At 51.2% G+C, this 26,392-nt stretch overlaps 1 protein-coding gene across 2 annotated transcripts in view; it reads right to left on the bottom strand.

Annotated features, from left to right (window-relative positions):
• The window catches only part of MXI1 (MAX interactor 1, dimerization protein), a 57,328-nt gene extending 36,510 nt beyond the window's left edge, over positions 1-20,818 (bottom strand). The window contains exons 1-2 of one of the 2 annotated variants that reach the window (XM_068398690.1): positions 20,635-20,818; positions 9,698-9,830 (exon numbers count right to left, since the gene is read on the bottom strand). In XM_068398690.1, the coding sequence (XP_068254791.1) occupies positions 9,698-9,830; positions 20,635-20,818 (317 nt within the window). Of the gene's footprint in view, positions 1-9,697; positions 9,831-10,518; positions 10,982-20,634 lie in introns of those variants that run through there. The other variant, XM_068398691.1, reaches the window with a different exon arrangement.
• Between the last annotated feature and the right edge of the window lie 5,574 nt (positions 20,819-26,392).

Here is a 26,392-nt window from a genome sequence, read left to right as displayed (position 1 = left end):
TGCTTTCCAAATTGGAAGCTAGGAAACAGGGAAATCAGAGTTGCAGCTTCTCATCCCCCCGAGTGCCTCTGTGAAGGCCCCCAAGGGTCTGGTTTTCTGGGCCACTTTACATGTTCAAAGCTCAACTCCCACTGGTGCCCCTTGCAGCTGTGCATCATCAGCACTTCCACAGCTCAGATCCCAGGCTCACACCTTGGGGGGAAAAAAAAAAAAATCACAATATGAGGAACAGACTATCTGGGGGTCTCCTATGACAAGCCGGGCTAAAAGGGACTTGCTGAATGTACACAGGGCTGCTGACAGGGGCCAGGGGTGAAGTGAGTTCTCCTATGTGCTATTTACTGCTCCATTTGTCTGCCTTCTAACTTCTGCGACAAGTGAGCAAAGGTCCTACAGAAACCACCTCCTTCCCTTTGCAGCCCACAGTTACCACATCAGGAGGGGCTCATGCACACAGATGGACACAAACGCTGATGTTCGTTTTGGGAGATGTCTCAGCCATTTCAGTAGCAAAACCTTAGCCCACACCCCTTGGACATGCAGCAGCAGACATCTTCTGTAATGATTTAGAACTTGGACAAATTCAGGTAGATTCTCACAGGTCAGGAAAAAGTATATTCTTTGCCTTCACCAAGGCAAGATTCCTGTCTATGATCCATGATCCAAGGGAGTTTGAGCTTCTTGTAGACAGATTCTTGACTTTTTTAATATGTTGACAAACCCATGTTTTTCAGGACCTGGTGAAGAGAAATCTCAGGTGGCTTTACCATGGCACCTCCAAGCTCCTCCATGAACAGAGAAGAGCGTGGCACAGAATGAGGACAGCAAAATACACACACTTCCTCGCACTAATGTCAGCTGTGTGCTGTCCCCCAGGTCTCTCCCAAGTGCTACCTGGGAAGGACAACCTCCCTACACAATCATCATAAACAGATCATTCAAAGCAAAACAAATTATTTAAGTAGAATGAGGCAGACTTCATCCATCCTCTGCTAACACCTTAATATCTCTGTTAATGAAATTTTCTCTACTGAATATTCAAGTGTATTACAGAGCAGGATAAGGCCTGCAGAAGGCTCTGTGTGGTCCCTGCTCCACTGGCTTCCAGCAGGTTCCATGAGTCTCACTGCATGGTCAGGGACTCAGTCTCTTTCAAGGCCACACCAGAACCAGCATCATAGTTTCTGGTACCTGCTCGCCAGAGAGATTGCACGATTCACAGAAAGAGAATAAAGAAAGGCACAGGAGGCAATTTTCAAATCTACCCTGAAAACTTAGGATCCTAAGTCTCATCTTCTTTCAAACAGCCACAAGCTCCAAAATATTGATTCTGCTTCCTGAAAACAGGATTAAAGAAGTGTGCGCATTACCCCAACGTACAGATGGCAGGAACCATGTAATGTACAGATGGTAGGACCTATGTAGGTCATCTGATGTGCCCAGATCTTGCAGCCTTTCAGCAGCTGACTCAGGAACGATCCAAGGGCCCAGCATGCCAGCCCTTTGCCCTATACCATGCTTCTTCCCACACATAACATTACCCTTTCGAGGAAGACGGTCATAACCAGAAATAGCCTTAGCAATGTCATCTGCAGAGCAGCAGTCTGTTTTGGGAACAAGTACTTCTCTGCAACACGCATCTTCTGACCTGAAGAAACTGCCTTCAGATGCACTGGGGAAAATGAGGCTTTTTGAGTACACACCACCTGACTGAAACACACTTTGTCTGAGAAGAAACTGATGGCATTTGTATGGCTGTGGGCCAGGCCAGACTTTCTTCACTTCTATTTAGGCTCGTTAGTTACCTCTTATGTTACAACTATATTGCTGTAATACTGTGTCTGGAGATGAAGGGAGGGGAAATACACTTGAAAATACATTAACATCACTGTTAGCTACACACTGTATTAGGGAAACTGAGGCACAAAGACTTACACAGGCTGAAACAATATCAGGAATAGAACCCAGATGTCCTGATGTCTGGGGTTATATTCTGTTAACAGGGACATACTCATCTACCATCTCAGAAAAAAGAAGGTTGAGAAAAACAGAAGAGATCTGTTTTCTTCTGTTCCGATAGTTCTGGCTCACAAGCAGGAGCAACTAACATGAAGTCAGTGAGGTGGCTACCTCCCACTGCTCGCAGATGGCCAAGCTTCTTGTGAAACAGTTCATGAACTGCTGCAGTTTGTAGCCTAACTGTTAAAGGCAAACCAGAACTGGTGCCATGTTACCTTACCATATCCATACCTTGCTTTGCTGCTGCCCAAGCATCTGGGCAATGACAACTGGAGTAACAGTCTCAACAGAATTCCCAATGTCATCTGTCCCTTCCCATAACTTCTCCCCTCTTGATGGTGTAACAGATGGAAGGAGATAAACGAGAACGTGTTCAGAAAATAATCAACTTATTTATGCAAAGGAACTTTAATCAAAACTGAGGCAAAAGAATTGCTGTCAATCCACATGCCTGCTTGTCACAGAGCAAGCAGAAAAGTATAAACAAGTAATTAAGATAATGTTGGAAATCATCTAGGCTACTTCAAACTGGATTCATAAAGCAACAAAACTGAAGTGAAATCACTTTCATACCAGAGAATGGAAGTACAGTAGGGAGCACAGAATGAGGCATGGGAATATATCCAGCAGGATGAAAAAAGCGCCTGTTCCCTCTGAGCTGATGAACAAGGCAGCGCCTCACAGAGAAGAGATCCAGGCAAAGGCCAACCAAGTGCACAGACCCAGAGACCCACAGCTTCTGATCAAGGGAGCCCAAAATAGTCAACAACAACAAATTCTGTCTTTGTTAGTTCAAAGGAGGCAGGGAGTAGAAGCCAACACTCTCAAGAGGAGAACAAACAGAAGTCAGTCTTTGAATTAGGGCAGAAGTTTGTCGGGAGGGATCAGGAGATGATCAACAGCATGAACTCCAACAAGACAATTAACTCAGCAGCATGGCATGGACTGGTATGTTCAGGTCAGAAGAGAAATGGATTTGAAAGCTCAACCAGGAGCGAGAAAGGAAAAAGTCAGTCTTACCTACAAACAGGGGAGCAGATGGAAATAATGCTACAGGTGACAACCAATTCACTGTCAAGCAAAGGATCAGGTCAGGTTAAAAAAAAAAAGGATGAAGGATAAATCCCTGCATGCGTTGTGGATGAGGCATTACACAGAGAAGATACAAAAAGGGTACAAATGAGATGAGAGGGGAAAAAAAACCCAAAACACCTGACAAACAAGGAATACTACTTAAACCAGGGAATTGACTATACACTGAATACAATGGGAAGAGAAAAATGAAGGAATTCTAGGAACAGATGACCAGATTTGGCCCAAATATCCTCCCTACCATCCCAGGACACCAAATCTCTCTAGGAGCTGGGGCTAACAACCTTCACATTTCAAAAGACCCTAAGCACCAAAATCTGAAGTTCCTTGTCACTGCACCAGCACTGGTATCAGTGATGCAAATCAGCCCACAGCAGCTGCAGCACAGCTCTACCTGGGTAGAGTGCTGCAACATGAACAGCATGAGCCCTGACTAACAGTCCCACTGCTGCAACACAGCATGCTCCTGTAGAGGCTTTCCCCCAAACCTGGGAGGACAAGGGGATCGTGAGCCTTCAGCCCCAGAGCGTGACAATTCACAGCAGACAGATGCTGCAGCAGTGAATTGTAGCTAAGTTGCAGATAACATCAACGACTGGGCCTGCTTCTAGTTTACACAAAGGCCTCTTTGCACAACTCAGTCTAAAGAGACCACAAATTACATTTTACACCTACTGAAGGTATCAGAGTACAAATTCAGCCCAGAATCGTGGGTTTCTGCACAGACTCCCTGCCACACAGATCTCCCTATGCATGGCTATATTACTAATAAACAAAGGAAGGCAGGAACTGCAGCTCTGCAGGATCATCCCACTTGGAGTGTGATAAAATAAACAGGGTGACAAAGGGGAACACAGTGGGTTCCCCCACGGAAACTGCTACATCAGCCCTAGCGCTTTTGGAGGCCTCATTCCTCACTAAGGAGCGGAGTTTATGCTCCTCATGCCATTTGCTGGGTTCACCCTCACTTTCTGTATTTTGCCTGGTAACCTGCCAGTTGTACTGCAAAGCCAAGCTGAGAAGACACTGCATGCAAAATCTCACCTACATGGGGTATTTTTTTTTTTGCCCAAATCATTGGCAGGATCTCAGCTTGTGATGTAAATCAGCAGAGACAAGGAAAGGCACAACTTAGTGCCAGCATGTTCAGAAAGTCCAGCATCACCACGACTTGCTTCTCTACACTTGCAGACTGCATTGGGACTAATTATGTCAAATGGGCAGATGGGATGTGCTGAGGCTGAACAGAGTTATTTGAGTACAGCCCTATCTGCCAACCTGCTCTGATCAACTGTGTTCCAGTACAAACCTACAGAAGACAGTGGGATTTTAATGTGGGGTGATTCGTCTCTCGTGCATGGACCAGCAATCCATTTTCCCAGTCTAACACTCAAAACTGCCATTGTGCTTTCTCAAAAAGAAGTCATGCTCACACCTAATGATAGTCAATATTGCCAGCCAGTCCCTCTCAACACCTCTAACAGAGAAGCATTCCTTAACAGTTCAGCCTTGTCTAGTTTTCCTTTCTTGGAAAATTAACTAGCATACTCACGTATACTCTCTACTGGAAGGCAAAATCCCACCTCCAACTATTTCTGGACATAATTTCAACAACTGCATGAAGATTCCAGATAGCAATCTCCCTGTTTGTATATTAACAAAATGTGGCATAAATGAAAACATGCCACAGCAAATTTCATCCATTCTCTGTGTTACACATGTGGATTTGTACCATACGACGAAGCAAAGCCAAGTCCTGAGCCATGAACAGAGCTCCCTGGCACTACAAGGCTCGAGACAGAAAGCACAGTCTCTATCCCCAGCATATTACACAAGGGCCAGATTCTAACCCACCTACACACAGCGAGTCAAAACTCGACTCCCGCTGGCTGTGGAGTAAGGTGTGATCCAGTGCAAGTGGCTAAAAAAACATAAAAAGCCCCCAAACAAATAAACAAAGTATCATCCAGAAACAAATAACAACTGACAGAGGCTTGGAAGCAGCAAAGCTGTCAACAAAAAGCCTGAGAGACCAGCTCTCTGGGACATGAAGAATGGGGTAGGGGCTTTCTGTTGAAAAGTAAAACAATATGGGCTGACACAGCAATCCGCTTTCAGGAATTTCTTACGCAAGACAGGCAAACCACTCAGACCCCTGCGCCTCCTCTCCCCCAACAAAGTGAGAATTACAGCACTGTCCTACCTCCAGAGGCTGTAGGAAGGACTGAAAATTGCCATGTACTCAGTCATCAGCGCAATGCGGGGGGAGGCAGCGAACCTCCTCTGACAGAAAACATAATACATTTAAAACTGTCCTTACACAAGTGTTCACCAATCCCCCTGCTCCTCCCCTGCACAGCGAGGTACAGCTGCACAGCACTGCTGTTCTGGTAAATCAGGCTTTCTTGCACACCAGCCAGCCAAGGCTGACTTGCAGCTACACATGCCACATCCTTTCAGCTTCTGCGCCCGTGTTCGTGAACCTGTGGCACATGAAGCCATCACCTGAGGCACCTAATGCACACCCACCTGCCCCCATCCTTGCTCAGGGACACGGTCAGCAAATTGAGCTTAATGCCAAGAGTACCTGAGGGTTTCAATAGTACAGCCCCCATCCCTACCCTCAAAATGAGAGTGGAAGGCTATAGAGAAGATTCAGCACAAAACCAAGTGATGGGATTTAGAAGTGTGGAAAAAAAGTTGCAAATGCGGCAGAGGAGAGCACAACAACAGAGAAAATGAGGAGCTGCATCACTAGAACAGCCAGAAGCGCGAAGAAACCCAGACACACAGATTTTCGAGCTACCATGTCCAACAGCCTTACCATACCCATTACAGCTGCTGATTCCAAGCTCTGCAAGCAACCTGCTACCGGACTGTAGATGTCTGAAAGGCCCTTGGGAAGCAGCCTCAGACACAAGGGAGGATAATGGGAAGAGAGGAAAATGAAAGGAAAAAGAAACTGGACAGAGATCAAACCCTCCCCCATGGAACTGAGCAATAGATTCTTTGAGTGCCCTTAACAACATGGGCCTCCCAGGAGAGCTGAGGGCTCCCAGCGCTGCTGGGAGGGTGTTTAGCATTTCCCCAGGATCAGACCAAAAAATAACAGACTTTTCTACATGCCTGAGAGTCTAAAAAAAAAACAGAACACAAATGACAATGTAATATTGTAATGTAATTTCAGATTCCGTTATAAATCTTAACTTCATTAAACTGATTGTATTATGGGGGAAAAAAATAATTTAGCATCCCTGCTGTTCCTTTTATTTCCTGCTGACACAACAATTGATTAAAACGTCTTCTCAATTATTTTCCAAAATGTATAAATATCAGACCAGTCTAATCCTAACCAACTATAACGAACCTTTCAAATAGCTGGGTCTATTTAGAACTGCTTATGTAGGGTCTGTAAGAGCAGTTTCCAGTGACATCGAATGCAAGTTAATGCACCCACAGAACTGTACTCCCAGCATGGACCACATCACTTCTCTAGCAAGTTTTTAGAGCTCAGCCTCTGTCCCAGAAACATGTTCAGAAGGAACAAACATTAAATAGGTGATACTGTATGTTACAATAAATCTCTGCTAATTTTTAAGCCCAGTCCAAAAACCAGAAGATACTTCTGTCAAGAGCAAATTAAAAAAGAGGCAAAATTAAATTCTAATTTTATATGGGTTGGCTAATTGATTTGCTTGGTTTTTTGCTTTTAGCTATGTGTTAAATGGGATTTTTTTTAAAATAAAGTTTCCCTTGTTTATTATGAACTCCAGGTCACAATCACTGTGATTCTCCACATATTTTTGCAGGTGGGTAATTTTCAGTACCTAAATATCCCTAACTAAAGCAAGACTGCTCATTTTTAAATATATTCAGGTTTTAAATTACAGCATGCAATACTAGGTCTTTAAAATACCCACGCAGAACACTACACATACATACAGATAACGTCCCAAGGATTGCAGAGGACAACCCCTCTGCAGCAATCTGCACGCTATTGGTCGCACAGCTGAGACAAACGAAGGATGAGAGAACCTGAGCCAAAACATCCTTATTTAAAAATGCATCATGTAAATTAGAAACAATGAAGCAATGTTTTCCCTCTTAGCTGCACACCCCTGTTTGGGGTAGAAAAAAATTATTTTGCTGGGACTAGGAGACCATTGTAGTCCTACAAGAATAAGATTTGCTCCACCATTGGCACCCAGAGCTGGGCTGCCTGTTCCTCAGAACTTTCTGGGTGTTTGTGCCATGACAGCACAGAGCCTGCTGGGAAGAAATAGCTGTCATGTCTGGGCTGTAAATGCTGAAGGGAAGTACTTGGATTTAAACTATGAATTAAAGAGCATCTAGGCTCTGTAAATACCCTGCGCCACATAATCATGGATTATTTGGTTCAGTAAAAACCAGCAACAACACACACACGTCAATTTCTAAAAGTGTATAAATAAAAACAATTTTTAAATCTCAACAACTATGCTTTGCCTAGGTTGCTCGAGAGTCATTTGTCTCTCGTCCACACACGAAATGTAAGTTTTGTCCCTCATTGAGGGCTTGATATATAATTCAAAGTCCATTCAAACTCCACTAGAAAGAACTTAACGTAATTGTCCCTTTGATTTTAACAGGAAGGGATAATACAGAGCCTTCCTTAAACAAGGCTGATGCTACACTCGGCGTCACACAAAACACACTGCAGTGAATCTGGAGGCACCCTGAACTTTACAGTTGTCACTTCCCGGCACTGCAGCCATCTGGAAGGCCTGCCATCTCCTACAGCAAGTGCAAGCTGCTACGACTTGAGCTAAAAGAAACTTCCATTTCCAATCGTGTGTATAAGGTCTGAGGTCCCCAAAAGAACCGCTCTGGTCTCTGCCTGGAGCAGATCTGACGTTGGTCACTCCCTGGGGCCAAAACAACCATGGGAGGCAACACACTGGGTCACACTCTCACTCCAAAGATTCCATCTGGCCTCAGTATTTAAAACCTTAATTATATAAGGAATAAGACTAGAAAGTATCTTTTCTGCTTCTCTGTTGCCTTCCCCCTCCACGTCAATATATTCAGCCTGTCATGCTAAATGGCCCAGTGGGCTGGTCTCAGCACAAAAAGGTGCCCTGTGAGAGCTGTGCCTGGGGGCTGTGGGGGCACACCGTGCACCCAGGCTCCAGGGACGGGGAGTGCTCTGCATCCCTCTCTAGTGTACAGGCTGCTGGATTCGGTGCTAAGGAGCTCCTGAGGGGGATGTGCTTCCAGCCCTCCTCTGGAGAAGGGCAGGTTGCCATGACAAAGGCCTTTGAGAGAAAGAGGTGTGGGATGGAAAAATAGTATGTCAGAATCCTAGAGGGGAAAAATACAGATCTCAATTCAGCATTTGCCATCATTTCCCAACACAAAGTCATCGGGATTTGGGACTTTGGTTCATGGGAAACAGTAAAGGGCTGCAACTGCCCTGAAATCAGGAGAGACTGGATGAAGGAGGGAAGCAAATACAAACATGCAGCATACAAAGAGTTCAGGATATGCTGATCCTGATGAAGAAAACTTCTCCACAGCAAGGTGTCCTAACATGACTTCAAACAACCTTTATTATCAAGTGCTGCCGAAGCAGAATCACTGCAAGCAAAGGCACCTTTCCCCTAGGCCTTTACAGGTCCTTCCCAATGGCCTTAAGAAAGCTTTAATCACCTGAGCCACCTGCCACCATTTTATAGATTGCACAGGCCTTGCTGCAGTAAAAGCAAGCTTGCAATTGCCTTTTCAAAATTATAATTTATGTTTCTAAAGTTTCGCTATCCCTGAAGGTCTCAACAAGGTTTGAACAATTCTACAGAAGGGAGCAAAAGAAAACAAAAAGAACAGAGAAGGGAGGCGAAAGGCAGATCCTACCACAGCACCAAGTGATAGGCTTAATCCTGTTGTCTCTTCTAGGTTTAAGAAACCAAGAAATATGGAATTGTATAATAAGAGAAGTGTCAAAAACGTGGAGTTCTACAATTACCAAGCAATCAGAAAGCTGGGAAATCCCACTGCTCTGAAAGGCAGAGTGAAAGACAGCTTCATTTTCCTGAACTGAATTTTTACCACATCGTATACAGCAGCCAGTCATCTCCCTCTCTCCCATTTGTTGTAGGGGATCCATTTCAAAACATCATTTCCTTGCTTCAAATCATCCCTGTCATTACAATCCCAAAGCACTCAGGCTGCACGCACGCTATCCCTTAAAAGCAGTGACTTCTGGGTTGGAAAGACATCAGCTGTATATAATGGGAATAGCTACTGCCTACCTCCTCCTTGAACCCTATGAACAGATCTCCCTACTCCCCTTCCCTCTGCAGCATCTGAGCCTTGGCATGGAGTCAGCTGGCAGTGCCACTTCAGATACAGCTCCCCTGTGTCCCCTCTGCTCTCAGCGCTATGGATCCCAAACAGACACCGTACTTGTGTGTCCCAGCTCTGAATCCCCCTGTGCTCAGACTCTTCCCATTTTCCCTGAACGGTTTCTCTCCTCTGCCTCCAGCTTTTCTTCTCCAGCTTCATCCTCCCGGCCAGCCCTGCACCCCACGCTTTCCTGTCCGCATCGTACCTGTTGGCAATACTTCCACTGCTGCCACTGCCGCTGTGTTTTCTTGCCCGGCTCAGCCTCCGCGTGGGCTTTGGGTCTTGTAGTCCAGGACTTGGAACTGAGGGGAAGGTCGAGGCATAGCCATGTTCACACTCTGCACGAGAATCAACAGGCAGGGCATAAAAAAGGGTCATTAAAAAAAAAAAAAAAGGGGGAAAAAAAAGAAGTCAGCAGGCGGGCCTCACGACTAACCGGTCAGCCTAGCTGGGGAGGCCCTTAAGCACAACAGCTCAGGGAAATGACGGATGATGTGTTCAGAGGGAAGTGGACTGGGAGGTGGAGAAAAGAGAGGAAGGGGAGTGTAAAGGCTCTGCCAACCTTGGAGGAAGGACACCACCAAACACCTGAGAACATCAAAAGAAAACATGACAGCCCAGAGAGCACCTTGTCTCTCTCCTCCTGTCCAAGCTATCTGAACCGGGCAAACCAGGCGTATTTCACTGTGCCATCGAGGTCTCTGCAAAGCCCGAGCCACCCACCACCATCCTTCCTGCCCAGTGGGTAACTGTCACACCAATCCCCTCTTTTCCTTCCAGAAAACACATTCACCTCCATCTCCCCCTCTCTGCAACAACCTTCCACCTCACCCACCACCTCCGGGAGGACCTGTCAGCCCTGCCCCTCCTCAAACCCCTCACTGTTGGGGACTGACCACCAGCCAACGCTCGCTCAGATCCCCTTCGCCGGGGCCGTTCTCGCCCCTCCGCGGGGATCTCTGACCCCAGCCCCGCTCCCCCCGCGGAGGGCTGTTACCCCAGCACCCCTCCTCCTCTCCCCATTACCTCTCTCCCTTCGCTCCAGATACTCGGCCGCCTCCAGCAGCCGCTGGATGTTGATCATCTGGACCTGCTCCATGGCCCCCAGGCCGGCAGCCGGGGGACTCCGCAGCCCCGGGCCCCCCTCCGCCCCCACGCTCCCAGCTCCCCCGCTGGAAACGGGGGCGGCTGCGGGGGGGGGCAGTGAGGGATCGCCGTCTCTCCCCAGTCCCCGGGCCTCCTCACACCCACAGCCCTCTCGCCCCGGGGCCGGGGGCGGGTCTCCTGTGAGGGCGAGGGGTGAGCGCAGGGGGGGTACCGAGGGGACACGCGAGGAAATGCCGGAGGAAGCACCGGGCCCGGGAGCCCCCCCCCCCCCCCCCGGGGGGAGGCTGCGAGGCGAGAGCGATTCCTGACCCACACCCGTCCCTACCGCCCGGCCCGGCGCTGCACCCACCCGCAGCTCCCCCCTCCGCCGGTCCCGGCCCGGGCTCGCCCCACTGCGGCCCCGCCGGGATCCGGCCCCGCCGCCCCGCCGCGCCGCGCGCCCGCCGCCCCCGCCGCCTCGCACCACTTTGTTTACCTCAGCCCCGCGCCGCCGGCAGGGGGAGGGCCGCGCGCGCCGCCGCGGGGCGGCCTGGGAAGGGTAGTTCCCCGGCTGCCGCCGAGCACTGTGGGACGGTGGCGGTCCGGGGTCACCGCCGGGCCCCACACAGACCCCCCCACCCCGCCCCGGCCGGGGCTGGCAGCGCCCTCCGGGCCCCACGCGTGGGGGCTCGCAGCCCTCCGGGGCAATGGCTGCGTGCCCTCACGCCTGAGGTGACGGCTCCCTGCCCACGCAGGCCCTGAGGTAATGGTGGCCAGGCCCTGAGGTGACGGCTCCGTGCCCACCCGGGCCCTGAGGTGACGGCTCCGTGCCCACCCGGGCCCTGAGGTGGCGGTGGTTTGCCCTGTCCTTCCTCCCTCACTGCTGGCTCGCAGCCCCTGGTGCACCAGTGGCACAAACCCAGCAGCGCTCACAGTCCATACACCCAGCTGTACATGGTGGGGCAATGAGGGGGCCCCCAGGCCACCGCCACCACAGGCTGGTGTAGCCACCCACGGGCAGCAGGTGCTGCCGCACCACAGCAGCTTGCAGGCCAGAGCTCCACACTCCATCAACATGCTAAGGGTGAGACGGACATTGCCTAGGAGGCAGGATGGACCTGCAGCCACTTCATTCCTCTCCTTGCAAACACCAGGGCTTCCCACATGTGGAAGTGCCAGGACTGTGGCAAGAATAAAGCAAAGAGGGGCTACAAAAGAAAAAGCTGCAGCCACAGGGTGGGAGCTTTCCACATCTCACCTGTGGAGACGTAACTAAAGAAAAGGTGCCAGGCTCTGGGAAATCACACCTGGAGTGACTGATCCAGTGTTTCTGATGGGAGCCAGAGGCACAAGACCCATTTTTTGATGGGAACACAGTCCTTTGAGATGATATACAAAAGATGTCCCAGAGAGCAATCTCACTATGTACCATTTTGTGTATTTGAAGCAGCATGTAAACAAGTAACAACAGCGACCATCTCAACATCTTAATAAATACTGTCACACCTACGCCTTGCAGTCCTATCACTCTTCTCAGTATCTTGATAATGTACTTACATCCTGATTTTCATACAGGCACAAACCCTCACGATCACTTCTGCGACTCTGAATTTTGCTGACTACTTTAAGGTTTACTGGAATAGAGCTTAACAGTTAGCATTTAATTGTATGACACCAGTCTCTAAAATATTTGACCTACACTCATAAAGAGAACAATCGGAGAACTTTCAGAATCATAATCAGAACATCCAGAGGAAAAATCTGAATCAAAAACTGATACTGACTTAGAAACCCCCTCAGGATTGTTTTGTAATTCTAGCTGGGGTTATGTTTCATTGGTCTGAACCTTTAGGCTATGACTGGTTACAGTTGCAAGCATTCCTCCATTAGAATGGGAGCTGGAAAAGTACCTTTAAAAAAAACAGAAAAGCTGAGATTCTCAATTAATGGCTTGTGTCTGGTAGCAAGAGCTTTCAGCAGAGCACAGAGCATCACGAGACTCGTGATGAAGTTGCAAGAGTTGGCAACACTCAGCTTGAGAAGGCCTGGAAAAAAGTGGATTCAGGGTAGCTAACTTTTCTTTAAACACCTTTTGCTGATTCACCATTTCTGAGGTTTCCTCTGAAAACTGCAGGCTTGCAGCTGATGGAGGTAAAAATAATACCACTATTCAGTTCTTACACAGCCCTTTTCATCTCCGAATCTCAAAGGGCTGATTTGTTTTGTTTCTCTTAAGATAGGATAGTTGAAGAATAAAGGAAGCTGGGACACCTTTGGGGACATACCTCCCTCATTCTGCGCTGTGGAAAAGCAAGCCCCAGCCCTCGCTCAGGCAGGACAGCCTCCAATTCACTACCTACACTGTGCCGGACCACAGCACTTGGAAAGATTGGCTTCTGTCTGGGGGAGAACTCAGGGAAGGAAGTATTCTCTCTCCCCCCACCTCTTTCTACACTGAAAAGGGCTGATAGAACAGAGTGTTAAAAGCACATGGAAAGTTTAAAATTTGAGCAGTCTCAGGGACTGCTTATATGATCTTGGATTAATCAGAAAGGGAAAAGGACACAGGTGCACACACCGCTCCGCAACAGCGGGGTTAACATGAGAGCATTTCTGGGCTCTAACTGTGCTTCCTCTAACCTTCTTCCAAAACCAGGGAGCCATTTGCCTCTCAAGATTAGCAATACTAAACATTTTAAAAACCCCCACACCACCCCCAAAACCCCATGGTAAAGCCCCCAAATCACTGCAAGACAGGTTCTTGTCAGCATCCACTGCCACTAGCTTTTTTGAAAGCACATTCAGAGATACACGGTGCCATGCTAGGGATTAAATAGGGAAAGCCATGGCTGGAAAATGAGGGGGTAGTTTAGGAGCATATCAAAGTATCAGTCTCCTGAAGCTGAAGTTCAAGATACAAAATAAGAGAGTACCAAGGAGGGGGACCCTGGTACACACTGTGAATTAAACCAGCACTGGAACGAAGTAACAGCAGGATCAGTTCTGCAGGAAATGATGTAGGATCAGCTCTTCCAGTTACATATCAGCTCAGCTTCCAAGTCTTTGTTTCTGAAGTGAACAATATACAATTAGAAAACAAATTCTGTGTGAAACAAAGACAAATTTGAGAATACACTGTGGGACATCTTCCCAAAGAAGGAGCCTTGAAGAGGCAGGCAGGCCGACCGCGGAGCCACAGCAGCTCTGCAAAATCTCTCAGTTGCCATCCCAAGTGCTCGGCTGGGCAGGTCAGCCCACAAAATGCCAGAGTTGTATGGGACAGAAACAGAAGCGGGTGGAAAGTGAACGGCACGAAGAGGCCCGATGCTATTCAACTGCTGACCAAAAAAACCCCCCAAAGTCACATTTAAAATGTGGTTGAGCAACCCACAGGCAACGCTGGGGAGGGGCTAAGGGAAGAGTATTTTAGGGGAGAATGAGATCATTTAATTTAGTGGCTCTGAATGATCTGTAAGTACAGTTTTCTGATTATAAGTGCTTGCTGCTTGGCATCCCTTCTGGCAGCTGTGATTCACTTGCATTGTGTGTTCTGCTGCTTCGCCCTTTAGAAAGGGGCTTTTTACATTTTATTAAATGGCACTTCGGCAGCCCTCCATTTCCAGCCTTAATAATGGATTTGTTAATCTCCCTGATAGCCTTTCCCTCCTCCTTAGCAACAATTTAAATATCCAAGAAGAAATCTGCAGTGCAGAAATCAATTAATATTTACATCTGAAATGCTGCTGTATTATTTTAATCAAGCAGAACAGATGTGGTCTGTTTTTTTACCAACATCACCATCACTTGCATTAAACTAGCATCTTCCATCAGGGAAATCTTCTAAGAGCTTTACAGAAAGCAATGTTTTAAGCTTTTCAAACCTGCAATGACTTTAGCTCTTTTCTTTCCACTCTGCAGGAAGGGAAACTGAGGTGCAAGCAGCATAATTGCTCACATGAGGACACACCCTAAGCTAGAGGTAGAACAGGAACACAGCTCACGAATCAAGATGCCCAACCCTCTGCTTTGAACACAAGGCTTAGAAATAACACAATGTTTTGCAACGTGGAAGTTATTTTCAGTAAGGGCAATGCCTTTGGCTAAACTGCCTAGTTTTCCATCCCTTCTTTGGCTTTTTCTAAAATCCTCCTATCCCCAACTCTTTGCCACCCCTGGCAGGAACATAAAGATGGCAACAATTGCAAGAGCTTCCTTTGCCCACTTTCACACAAACCTGGCAAATTCATAATATTGCTTTCAAATCCTTGAAACCTAACATTCCTGCAACCAAGGCACAAACAGAGATCCCCAGTAGGAACCACTCTCTGCTGCTCTCAAAGCAGTGAAAAGATTCACTGATTCCCCAAATTTCTGGGGATAGCAGATCCATAAAGCTCCTGTTTTTCTAGCCTGGGGAACAACATCTCTGACATAACTGAATATCCCACCTATCAGCACATGCTGTTACAACCAGGTCTCTATTCTTGTACTCATGACTGTAACAGCTCAGCATCGGAGGACTTGAGGCAGCGGGCTGGAGAATATCCCAAGTCCCACCTACTCAACACCCTTCCAATGCTTGCAATACCTTCAGTAAGGGACCTACGCTGCCTACAGGACGTGGCCTCATTTCTCATCCAGGAGCCTCATTCTTTCTCAAGGCATCAAATAATCCCTTTCAGCACTCCCACTGGTGCCTGGAACCCATCCACTGGTGAGGACAGCCGTTCCTCAGAGCCAAACCACCTGGATATCCAAGAGTTTGAACAGGAATAAAGCGCATGCTGTATTCCTCACTCTGATTCACAGACTAAGCTCTGCCAATCAATAAGGTAAAGGCCACAGGTGCACCGGCCCTTTGGGCTACTTGCTCCTCTCCTCTGGGAGATGTGTTGCTCTGTTTTCAGACCTGTGCTGCGCCCCAGTTTATTCTGAGTCAGTGACTTCCTCTGTGACTTTGGCTAAGTCACTTGACTGATCCAGCTGCAAAATTAAGTAAGAGGACCTCCTGTAAGAAAAAAAACATCATATACAGGACAGGGTCCCTCAGCTAAATAAGAAGGCGGCAAGACTCTTCAGCCAACGGCAGAAGGTGCTTCTCTGCCAGCCCTCAGGATGCTCTGCTGACAAGGGATGTGATCGGTTCTCAGCAGCACTTCTGGCACAGTCCCACGGTTTTACCTCTGCCCTATCATTTCTCCTGCTGTGGCTTCCTTCTGAATTTTATGCTGAGGTCCAAACAGCGTGAGTCAAAATAACCCAACCTGGAAGTGGCTAACACATGAATCACTGTGGCCAGGTCATGAACCAGAAGGAATGAAAGGGGTTTACTGTGAGCTGGATGAAAAATATATAAATAAAGGAGCCCTGTACTGCTCCATACATCACATCACCGTAAGATCCAAGACCATCTACACTGACCTTGAGCCACGTGTTCACCTCTCATTGATCCAATGGGAGCTCTGCGCACAGACTGAAGGCAGTCTTGTCTCCTTCTGCCCTCTGCTAATTATAGGTTTCTGATACATCTTTACTTTGGCTTGTCAAAAAAAGACCCCAAACAGCAAATAAACAATGGAAGGAGCCACATGATGAAGATACTGTTGACTCACCCTCAAGGTTCAGTTTTCCTCTCCTTCAGACAGGATTATTCAGGAGCAAAGGACAAATCTAAGGTCACCCGTTTGTTATTCCCGGTCAGAAGGTCAATAAACATAGGCAGCACTTCCAAGTTGAGACTGCGAAGAAGATCTAGCTATCTTCTGTGAGGGGCCGAGGTCCACTGTCCCATGCATGCCCACCTCTACTAGACTTGTGAATAAGAACACCACTGTTACAGCAGCTTGTGTGCCTTTGTGCTTTTAGAAGAGGACATGGCAACATACGTCTGTATCTGCAGTGAGATCAGTATATATTACATACCATGTCTTATTACAGGTAAGCCGTCATAGCCAAAGAATTCATCACACGTTTACGCAGCTCCTACTGACAAAAGCGTGAGTCCACACACACTAAGGGGATGCTTGGCACATACTAAACCTCAACTGAGTTTACTTCAGGTCCCTCTAAAAACATCTTCCAAACTCCAGCATTTCAGCTGCTAGAGATTTCCAGCCATGCTCACTCATGAAGTGGCATTTGCAGAGGTTACAGATACACCAACAGAGTGCCCTCAGCACAACTTTCGTTTCTGAAAACAGCCACTGTAATTTTTTTCATGTGACATTTCTATTCTTTAGACACCAAGCTTAAATTTCTAGAAACAGGTCATTTGGAAACCTTTACATGTCAGTGTGTTGGGACCTGGTTTTGTGGTCTCGCCATGAGAACTGCAGCAAGCAAGCAGGCAGCACTGTTATTCATTTCCAGAGGTTCAACTGGAAAAATAATTCAGTTATATTTCAGTAGCTAAAATACTCCAGTTCACCCAAGCAGTCTGATAACAGGACTCTAGCCTCCCTCATCACCGTACTGTAATACAGATAATTTTTATTCTGTTTTTTTTAAAGGTGAGCGAATACTACAAGGGTGGTTTCACTGCTGGTGCTGAAAGGGCACTCCTGAAGCACAGCTCCCCCCCACCATAGCCCTGACGGTACATCCTACCCTGCTCCGTGGCTCTCAGCCCTGCGGGTTCTGTTTCCACACCATCCAGCCAACCCATGGACCCTCTGCTATTATTCACGACCACAACGATGGGATGTGGGACCTATAAATGTAAAAAAAATAATCTCCTTATCTCTTCCTGGGCACCAAGCAGGTAGGAAACTCCTGTCTTAACTGAAAGTCCTGCCCTAGACATGGAAGGCTCCACCGCCCACCTGGCACCACTGACCTGCAGGCAGAGGTGGGAAACTGGTGTGTTTTGGGGGCTGAAAGGGGCCTCGCAGCTGCTCTCTTCCACCAGAAGCTGTGATATTCACACTCTGGGGTATCCAAGAGTTTGGATCCACAAGAGACAGGGATGCCTCTGCCTCACAGCGGGGGCACTGTACCAAATAGCATCCACTCCCAGCTGGGATAGTGTTTTAATAAGGTGAATAACCTGGCACAGCCACCAAAGGCTTGGAACAATGAACGCAGACACAGAGTGTGGCTTATCAGAAACTGCGTAAAACTACTAAGAAAACCACCTGAGCTCACCCAGCCATGACAGCTCTTCCTCAAATTCCTGCCTTTGGCTCCTGAAGCCCTTCAGCTTCTACACAGCTGGGATGCTGATCCCAGCCAGCACCCTGGGGCTTTACCCAGCCCCATCTCTGTCACCTGTCCTTGCCAGAAGGAGACAAACATCTACCTGTTACCTCTGTTTTTTTAAGACCGTTTCCTCGGGGCAGGGCACTGTCATTTGCCTACGTGTACAGCACCTAGCACAGCAGGGCTGTGACTCAGCCACCATCCTGACGGGAGTAACACCAAAATAGCTCGTTACAGCCCTTCGTAACTCCGTGGTCAAATGACCTGGGCATCCTGCAGGAAGCAGGTGAGCACCGAGTCTGCCTGCGACCAAGTTTGGCCGCAGTCTCCATCATCAAACTTTTTTTGCGCTGGTCTCCTCTGTTATTGCTAATTGCCAGGTTGGAGACTGTAACGAGGAGTCACCAGACATTACCAACGCCTCTGCCAGGCCGCCAGCATGGGGTGCACCGAGCAATCACGCCTGCGCTGGCAGACAAAAGGGCACAGTATCCTCTTGGTGCAATAACCTGAGCCCCGCATGCAGACCTCTTCCCTGTAAGACCATGTATATACGTCAGGATGCAACCCTCCACTTCTGCAGCTGTTCCTTAGTTTAGATAGGGCCCGTGACGCTCAGACATTGTTTTCCAATCCCAGCAGCATTTTTCTTTGTTTGGGAGCAACACGTAAAAGCTGCCTGGTTTACAGCGGTCACGTTCCTAACAGCACGTTCAATAGTTGAGCCTTTGGTTAAATGGGACTTTTCAACCTAAATTGTCCTGATTGCAAATTAAAATATTGAAAGGTTTTGCAAAATTGCTTCATAAAAGTGAGGATTTTCAGTACTAGCACCATGATTATTGTTAGTGAAAGCATCAGTGAAAACAAGTGCTCAGGAATGGAGTTGTTTGAATGCAAACACCTCCTTTCAAAATGTAGCAATAGAAATCCAGTGTCCTCCTGTCCTGCTCTTTTTCCAGTTCCAAACAAGGAACCGCATAAAATGATGCATTTTTAAATGGAGATCAGATCAGATACTATCCACCTCAACGGCAAGAAAAATTCTACACACACACCCCCCCAGAAAAAAAAACACGATTCTGACAGTTCCCCTGCAAAACAAGCGCACTCTTCAAGGAAAACAAAACAAAACAAAACAAAACCAAACCAGCGGCCTCACACTTGATCTCCAAAGCAGCGGGGCTGCTGTTTTCACACGCATACCCCATTTTTGCCGGTAACTCCTGTCATTTTCCTGCTCGCATCTGCCAGCCGCGGTGCTGCTTAGCTCCTCGGACGCAGGGCTTTGCAGATTCATTACGAAACAACAATTAGCACATGAGAAAAAAAAAACAAACGCCCCAATATTAATTCAACTTTCAAAACCAGAAAAGCAGCCTGGATTTGTTCTGGACAAGCGGAGAACGAGGGCTTTCGGCCCATCACCACCACGGCTTTAGCGGCAGAGCAGCTTCTCCGCAGCGAGATCTCTTTCCCTGGAAGCCTGTGTGCACGTAGCTGGTCCCGCAGAACAAGGGCACCCTATACCGTCACCTGCGTAGGACCTATAGCTGCCATAGGGGACGAGCGGCAAGGAGAGGGTGATGGTGCGACGGAGAGGCACGGTGAGGGGCTCGCTGATCGCTTTGTGAAGTTAAACGAAAAAGAAAACGCAGCAAGTGCTCCGTGAAGAGGAGGAAAAAAGGGGGAAAATAAAACTGGGGAGGAAAGAGGGAAAATAGAAGAGAAAAAAAATGAAACCAAAAAAGGAACAGAAAAGAGACGAAATCAAAATAAAGACTAAAAGAACAACAGAGAAACCCGAGAACAAGGGCAGAGCGCTGGTGGGGCAGCGGAGCCCGGGGCTCCCGGCGACGTCTGCCGGTGACACCCCGGGGGACAGCGGCACCCGGAGCCCCCGGGGTCGCCCCCCCGCCAGCCCCGCGCCCCCCCGCCGCTCCGCGCCCCGCTCGGCAACGCGTGACGTCACACGGGGGACCCCGGCGCCGCGCATTGGCGGAGCGGGACGCACGGCCCCGCCCCCCGGGAGGCAGCCACCAATGAGCGCTGCGGGCTGCCTCCATGTGCGAACCATGTGGCTGCGGGGGCGGGGCGCCGGCGAGCGCAGCGCCGGGGGGCCGCGGGTGTCCGCTCCGCGCGCGGGGCTCCGCGGGCGCGCACCGCCGCGGGGGACACGGCCGCCCCTTTGTTCCCCAGCCGTTTGCTTCCTGCCGTGCCGCCGCCCCCCGCGCAGCCCGCGCCCCGCTCCCAGGGAGACCGCTCCGCAGGGGAAAGGCGCAGGCTGCGCGCACCCTCCGCGCCCGCGGAGCGGCAGGACGGCGGCACGGCTGGCCACCGCCCCGCACCGGCCGCTCGCCCTGCCCTGCTCTGCCCTCCCCGCCGGCTACCTGGCGAGCGCTGCCGCTTGCCTACGTGACTCTGCCCATGCCCCGCCGGGGGGAGCGCGGACGTGTCACCGCCTCCTCCCCCGCCGCTCCGGCTCCGCCACCGGCTCCGGCTCCGCGCGGGGCCCGCCGCCCCCCCCCCGCCCCGGCCTCTCTCCGCGCCCCCCGCCCCGCCAAGCCCGCCCTCCCCGAGGGGCGGAGATGCGCCCCCCTCCCCCCCCCTGCCCCGCGCCGTCCCGCTCCGCTCTCCGTCCCAAACTTTCCCCCCGGGCCCGGCCTCCGTGGTCGCGGGGGGGGGGGGGTCCCACGCGTGCCTCCGCCGCGGGGGGCAGGCCGGCCCCGGCGCCCTTTGTCACCGTGCCCCCGGCCCCTGCAGCCGGCCAAAAGTTTGGGTCATTATTTTTCCCCCCCTTCACCCCCCCCCCCCGCCGGTCACGCACACGCGCGGCCGCGGCCACCAGCCCCCACTTACTTTTATTCTCCTTCTCGATCCGCTCCAGGTAGCTGGCGGCCTCCAGCAGCACCTGCACGTTGTAGAGGAAGGTGTCCATGCCCGCCGCGGGGCTCGTGTTGCAGATGTCCCCGAGGGGACACCGGGCCCCGCCGCCCTCCTCCGCGCCCCGCGGCTCCCTCCGCGGCCGCCCGCGCTTCCCCATGCCCCGCCGCCCCCCCGTGCGGCGCTGCGTGCGCGCCGGTCCCTCTGTCCGTCTGCCGGCGAGCGCGGCGGTCGCCGCGGTCCTAGCGCTGCCGCTGCCGCCGCCCGCCCCGCCGCCGTCCCGCCCCCCCCGCGCCCCGGCGGGGCGGCCCGGCCCGGCCGCGCCTGCGGAGTGCGAGCGCCGGCGGCTGCGCGGCTCTTGGGGCGCGGGGGGGGTGACACACCAGCGGTCGGCAGGGCTGGGGCGGGCTTGTCCCGGGGTGGGGGGGACCGGCGGGTCGCCCCCCAGCAGCCCCGGGATGTTCTGTACCTCCCCAGCGGCAAACGACCCCCCGGAAACGGGGGGCTGCGGCGCCGGCGGTGGTGGCACCGCGCCCCCGGGGACGGTGGCATCGCGCCCCGAGGACGGTGGCACGGCGCTGGCAGTGCCAGTGTGGCGGTGGGAGCCCCGCTGCACCCGCACTCACGACACAGAGGCACAGCCAAGCCCGCCGTGCCCCTTGTCACCCCGTGTCACCTCCCGTCACTGCCCGAGGGCCCTTCCCTGCTCAGGGACCCGGGGTGACAGGCGGGCTGGGAGCCTCTGCTATGCCCAGCCCTGGGGGCGATGGGGGCCAGCACTGCGGGCACAGCTCCAAGGGACCCCCCAGCACAAAGCACCAGCAGTTCAATATCAAATTACTCCTTTTTTGAGCAGTGCCCCCAGAAAGCCCTCTCTGGGTTCAGACTCCAAAAGCAATTAATAAATGGATTTTTTCCAAAGCAAATCCAAGCTGGAGGGCAGGCAGGGGGTGCGCCAGCCTCCCCCACCCGCCATGTCCATCCCTGCAGACGCGGGGTCAGGGCCGGGCACACCGTGGCTGGGGCGTACCCTTATTTCCCCTTGTTTGCAGCCAGGCAGGTGGATAGAGTGCCTGCGCCCCGGGGGAGAGAGCGCAGGATCTGACCTGGCCTGAGGAGGAGGAGGGTGAGTCTTTGCACTTCCACAAGCCATCTGCGATCTCAGGTTCATGCATTTTGAGGGGGCAGCAGGAGGGGACCCCACTGGCACCGGGCTGGCAGCAGGTGCCCTCCGACACCCTCCCAGCTCCGCTTCCACCCATGGCGGCAACGCCTGAGCCAGGGTGCTACGCCCGCAGCATGAAACCCCGCTCCTGCCGGGCTGGTTGGGTTGGTCTGGATCCACCGAGGAGCCCTGCAGGAGCGGCCGGGGTGAAGCATCGCCCCAGAGATGTGCTGGGGTGCAGGGACCTGCTAACGCCTGTCTGCCGTGGGGCTCTGCAGGTCTTGCCAGGCTCACCGACCTCGCAGGGGCCAGCGCTGGCTGGAGGTAAGGAGAAAAGAGAGGTCACGGAGTTTAAAAGATGCCATATTAGTAAGTGTTAATTGGTACTTGGAGCCCGCAGTGTCACAGGGACCTGAGTCAGCCGAGAGGGGACGATGCCCCAGCGGTGAAGTCCCTCTGGCTCCCAATTGCTGGGGGCTGTGGCTATTTCTGGGAAGCATGGCTGCAGGATTTTGTCGGTCACACGCCCTGCCCAGGGCACATGCCGGAGCGGGGCCGGCTCATCCCAGTCTCTCCCATGGCCACGTGGCACCTCTGTGCCAGCAGCACCGCGTAGCTGCTGCCGCATCAAAGATGGCACAACTCGTCCCGTCACCGTGTTCAGCAGAGTGCCCCTACTACCACCCAAAATGGGCTGATGGATGGCACAGGATGGACCGGCAGTGCCCGGAGACGGGACGTACCTGGAAAATTAGGAAGCGGGGAGGCACAAAGCATCAGCTGGATTTAGACGTGGCCTGGAGAAGAGCGGGGAAGGCAGAGGTGAGAGCCCGGTGTGCCGGGAGCAGAGCGGGACGGCATGCCACTGCCAGGCTGGGGTGTGCTCAGCACCCACAGGCATCTGGCCATCCCCGAGAGCAGGATTTTGGCTGGCAGAGCAGGGGCTGACCAGCGCAGGAGGTGGAGGTGAGAGCCAGGCTGAGCCATAAAATACATCCAGGCACGCAAAGGACTCAAAATGTACTTGGCTTTTATTAACTCCACTAACTCGCTGAGATAAGACACGATTCCCGCTTTACAAGCGTGCACCGGCAAACACTCCCATTAAAACGTCAGGCAGAAAGTCTACGGCTTTCTAATTGCGCAGGGACCGAGCCGGGGACGTGACTCTGCTTTAACCAGAAACCCGGGCACAAGCGGGTGCCCAGCTCGGCGTAACACCGAGAGCATCTTTCTGCCGCCTTACCAATGGGGAGAAGACTTTTCGTGACCTTACCTTAAAGTATGAGGAGCCATTACTGAAAACACATCAAAGGCAGCCGAGTCAGACAGTCTTGGATTGCTTAAAAATCACATGATTTAAAAATCTCGACCCCTCTCCCAGAAGAAGATGAGGATGCGTATGGTCATCTGGAGTTCACGCTGTAGATCCTGTGCCTAATGGCAGCATCCTCTGTTACCTACTGCATCCCTTGGTCTTCCTCATGCCCCTGTACAACCTTTCTCCTGGGATTTTTTGAATGCTTTGTACGAATCGGGGCTGATTCAGCCGTCGTTAGTGGGTGCTGCTTTTCCCAGTGTGACATCCCCACATTTGAAGCCAGAATAATCACAATTTTGATCCCCTTCCCTTCTAGCTTAGTTCCAGGATATTTTTTCTTTAAAGTTACTTCTACAGAGAAAAGCAGCCAGAATTACAAGTCTGCCCAAACAGCTTGCCCTGGAAAGGTTGGAGCAGCTCTGCTGTGGCTGGCCAGGCTGCAGGATGTCCCAGACTCCCCCAAGAACTGTGGCGGGTCTGGCCCAGCTTTGAACCCCAGCTACCAGCCCCAGAACTCCTGTCTGGGAGGGGACCGTGCCCTGGACCCTTTGATGCTTTCTTTCTTCTAACATTTTTTCTCTGGGCATCCATCCTCAGCTGTAGGTGGCAGGACGCTGAACTGGCCTGGCTCTCCTCGTGCTTTGCTGGAGCAGCCCCAAATCACGGCTCCCATCTGAGTCCTGGGAGTCCGTGCACAGCTGGGTCTTTGGCGAAGTGTCGGAGGCTGTGCCTGGACACCTCCCAGGGGGACAGTCCTTGTCCCCTGAAGTCTTATTGTCAATTTTTTCTCTGCAAGGCAATGGCGAAGCTGCTTCTCGGACAAAAGAAGAGGGACTGAGCGCAGCCCCATGGGCCCACAGGAACGGGAGATGGGGTGAGCTGGGGCGAGCTGCCGGCGCAGCCCCACTGCCCACGCCATCGTCACGGCCACTGCTGCCTGGGCACCTCGCCAAAGCATTGCTCACCACGTGGGAGATCCCTGCATGCTGCCCTCGGTATGGCATGGCACGGCGAGGGGAGCATGGCCCCAGGGTGCGGAGGTTGGGTGCCCACGGTGCTGCTGCCAAATTCTCACTCGTGGAAGTGGGAAAAATATCCACACCGTCGTCTGGGGACTGGGCCAGGCAAGGGGTAAGATTGCTGGAGTGCTTTTGATTTGCAGTGCTCTGTAACACAGCAAGGTGTTGGTTTAGGTGCAAAGCTGCTCGGCGGTGTGAGTTGCCATGAGAAACCCACAGGTTAGAGAGTGAGCATCCCGCTCGGCTCTGCGGTGGGTATCTCGTGCGCGTGTCGTGCCCTTGTTGGGCTAAACGGTGAAAAACGGGGCTACTGCTCTGAGCACAAATGGTGAGTCCCCTTTGGTGGGTTCTCCTGGTTTCATGGGGATAAAATTTATAGAATCACTTTTCTGTTACATTTTGTTTTAGTCTGTGGCCAGCTGTGGTGTGGTGATCAAGGCCATCAGCAGTGAAAGCCAGGGCAGCTGCCCCAGGCTGGCCCACAGGTGTATTCTGTAACATTAATGTCACGTTCACTATAAATGGGAAAGCTGCTGGGGGTGGGGGGCTCTTTGCTCTCCTCTACTTGTGTTCTCAAGGGTTACTCTCTCTAGAGGGACTTGCCTCTATGTGCTAAGTATAATTTTGTGTCTTTTGTATTAGTATTGATACTGTGTTTCTTATTTTATTAAATCTGTTTAAATTTCAACCCACAAGTCTCCCTCCTTTTCCTGATTCCCTTTCTTGTATGGGGAGGGGAAATTGGGTGATAGAACAACTGGTTATTTTTTAGCCCTGGGTGCGGGCTAAGCGGAGAGATGGGTGTATTTTCACATTGTCCTGGTGGTATCACACACTCACAGCAGCTATTTCCCCACATCGCAGGTGTTATCTGTTCAGCCTCTTCCAGTGGCAGCACCAGTGTAAATCACCTCCAGGACAGACCTGGCAGGGTTTAGAGAGGGTCTGAAAGGTTGAGGGCCAGGACAACCCTGGGTTTCAGTCTGCAGAGGCTCCTGGAGGCACCTGCTCTCTCTCCTTTCCAGCTAATCCCATTGTAATCCTTTTATAAAATTTCACCTGCCTTTTAAAGTCTGCTGGTGCCCTTTTGGAAGGACGAGCCTGTTTTCCAAGCAATAACAGCACTGCCCATCTGCCAAGGGCAGGCGTTTCTCACCGCACAGGAGTGATATCAAGATATTAAAAAATTGTTTGGAGGGCTGTCACATCTATTCTTTTTTTTTTTTTTTTTTTAATGGACACAGTTGTGGCAGTGGTGATGGGCTAGAGCTGGTCTGGAGTAATTGTACCCTGAATGGGGAGCTCATCTCTGAAAGACCCTGAGTGACTCCTAAAAGCTCAGCTTTACTGTTGGTCCTGGGAATTTTATGAGCTCAGGCCCAAGCCAAGAAGCTGCTGCTGCTACCAGGATGGTGATTCCAGCAGCGCTGGTGGACACCATTAGCCCTCACAGCCCCTTTGGGTGCCCATGGGGGATGCCCAGCAGTGCCTCAGTAACTGCTCTGTGTAGGCTGGGATCTTCCCAAAGCACCACCTGCACTAGGACACGCTGTGGGCTGTAGCAGGGAAACAGAAAGCCTCCATCTGTGCTGAGAAGCATGGCTACAAGGACCAGCATTTTGTTTTTCAGCACTTCTTTCCCTGCTCTGATACCAGCCTTTCTGCTTCCAAATATCCAGGAGCTCATTTTTTCATTTGCAAAAAAAAAAATCAGCCCCTGGACTTGGCCCTCAGCGGTGTGTCAGGCCGTAGGGGCTTGCTTTGCAGATGAGCTCTGTCCCAGGAGATGTGGTATTAGCATCGCTATTTGTGGTCAGCCAAGTGGTCCCAGCCTGATGGCAAGCACAGGTGGGGCCTAGGTGTGATTTCATCAGGGTACAGAAATCTGCCAGCATGGAGCGACACACGGTCAGTGACATCTTGCATTTCATCTTTTCAGTTTCCCATCTTTGTTGCAGACAATTCATGATTCTGCTAAGGCCACTGCTGAAAAGTCTTCTCCATCAGGAGGTCCAAAGCATGGTCTTTATAGGATAGCCAAAACCAGTCTTGGGGTCTGGCTGCCAACAGTTTTGGGCTTTAGGAGGTCAGGGCAGAAGTGGTTACTGGTGTCAGGCTTCCCCGCCGGCCTCTGTCCCCTGTGCACACACAGCACAGCCATAAAACATCTCCTGAGCCCCTGGGTGCGGGTGCGATGGTCCATCAAAGCACCACCATTTCTCCAGGTGT

Source organism: Nyctibius grandis, chromosome 4 (genome assembly GCF_013368605.1).
Source record: "Nyctibius grandis isolate bNycGra1 chromosome 4, bNycGra1.pri, whole genome shotgun sequence".
In the NCBI taxonomy this organism is placed as follows: Eukaryota; Metazoa; Chordata; class Aves; order Nyctibiiformes; family Nyctibiidae; genus Nyctibius; species Nyctibius grandis.
This window is presented reverse-complemented; position numbering and strand designations above follow the sequence as displayed.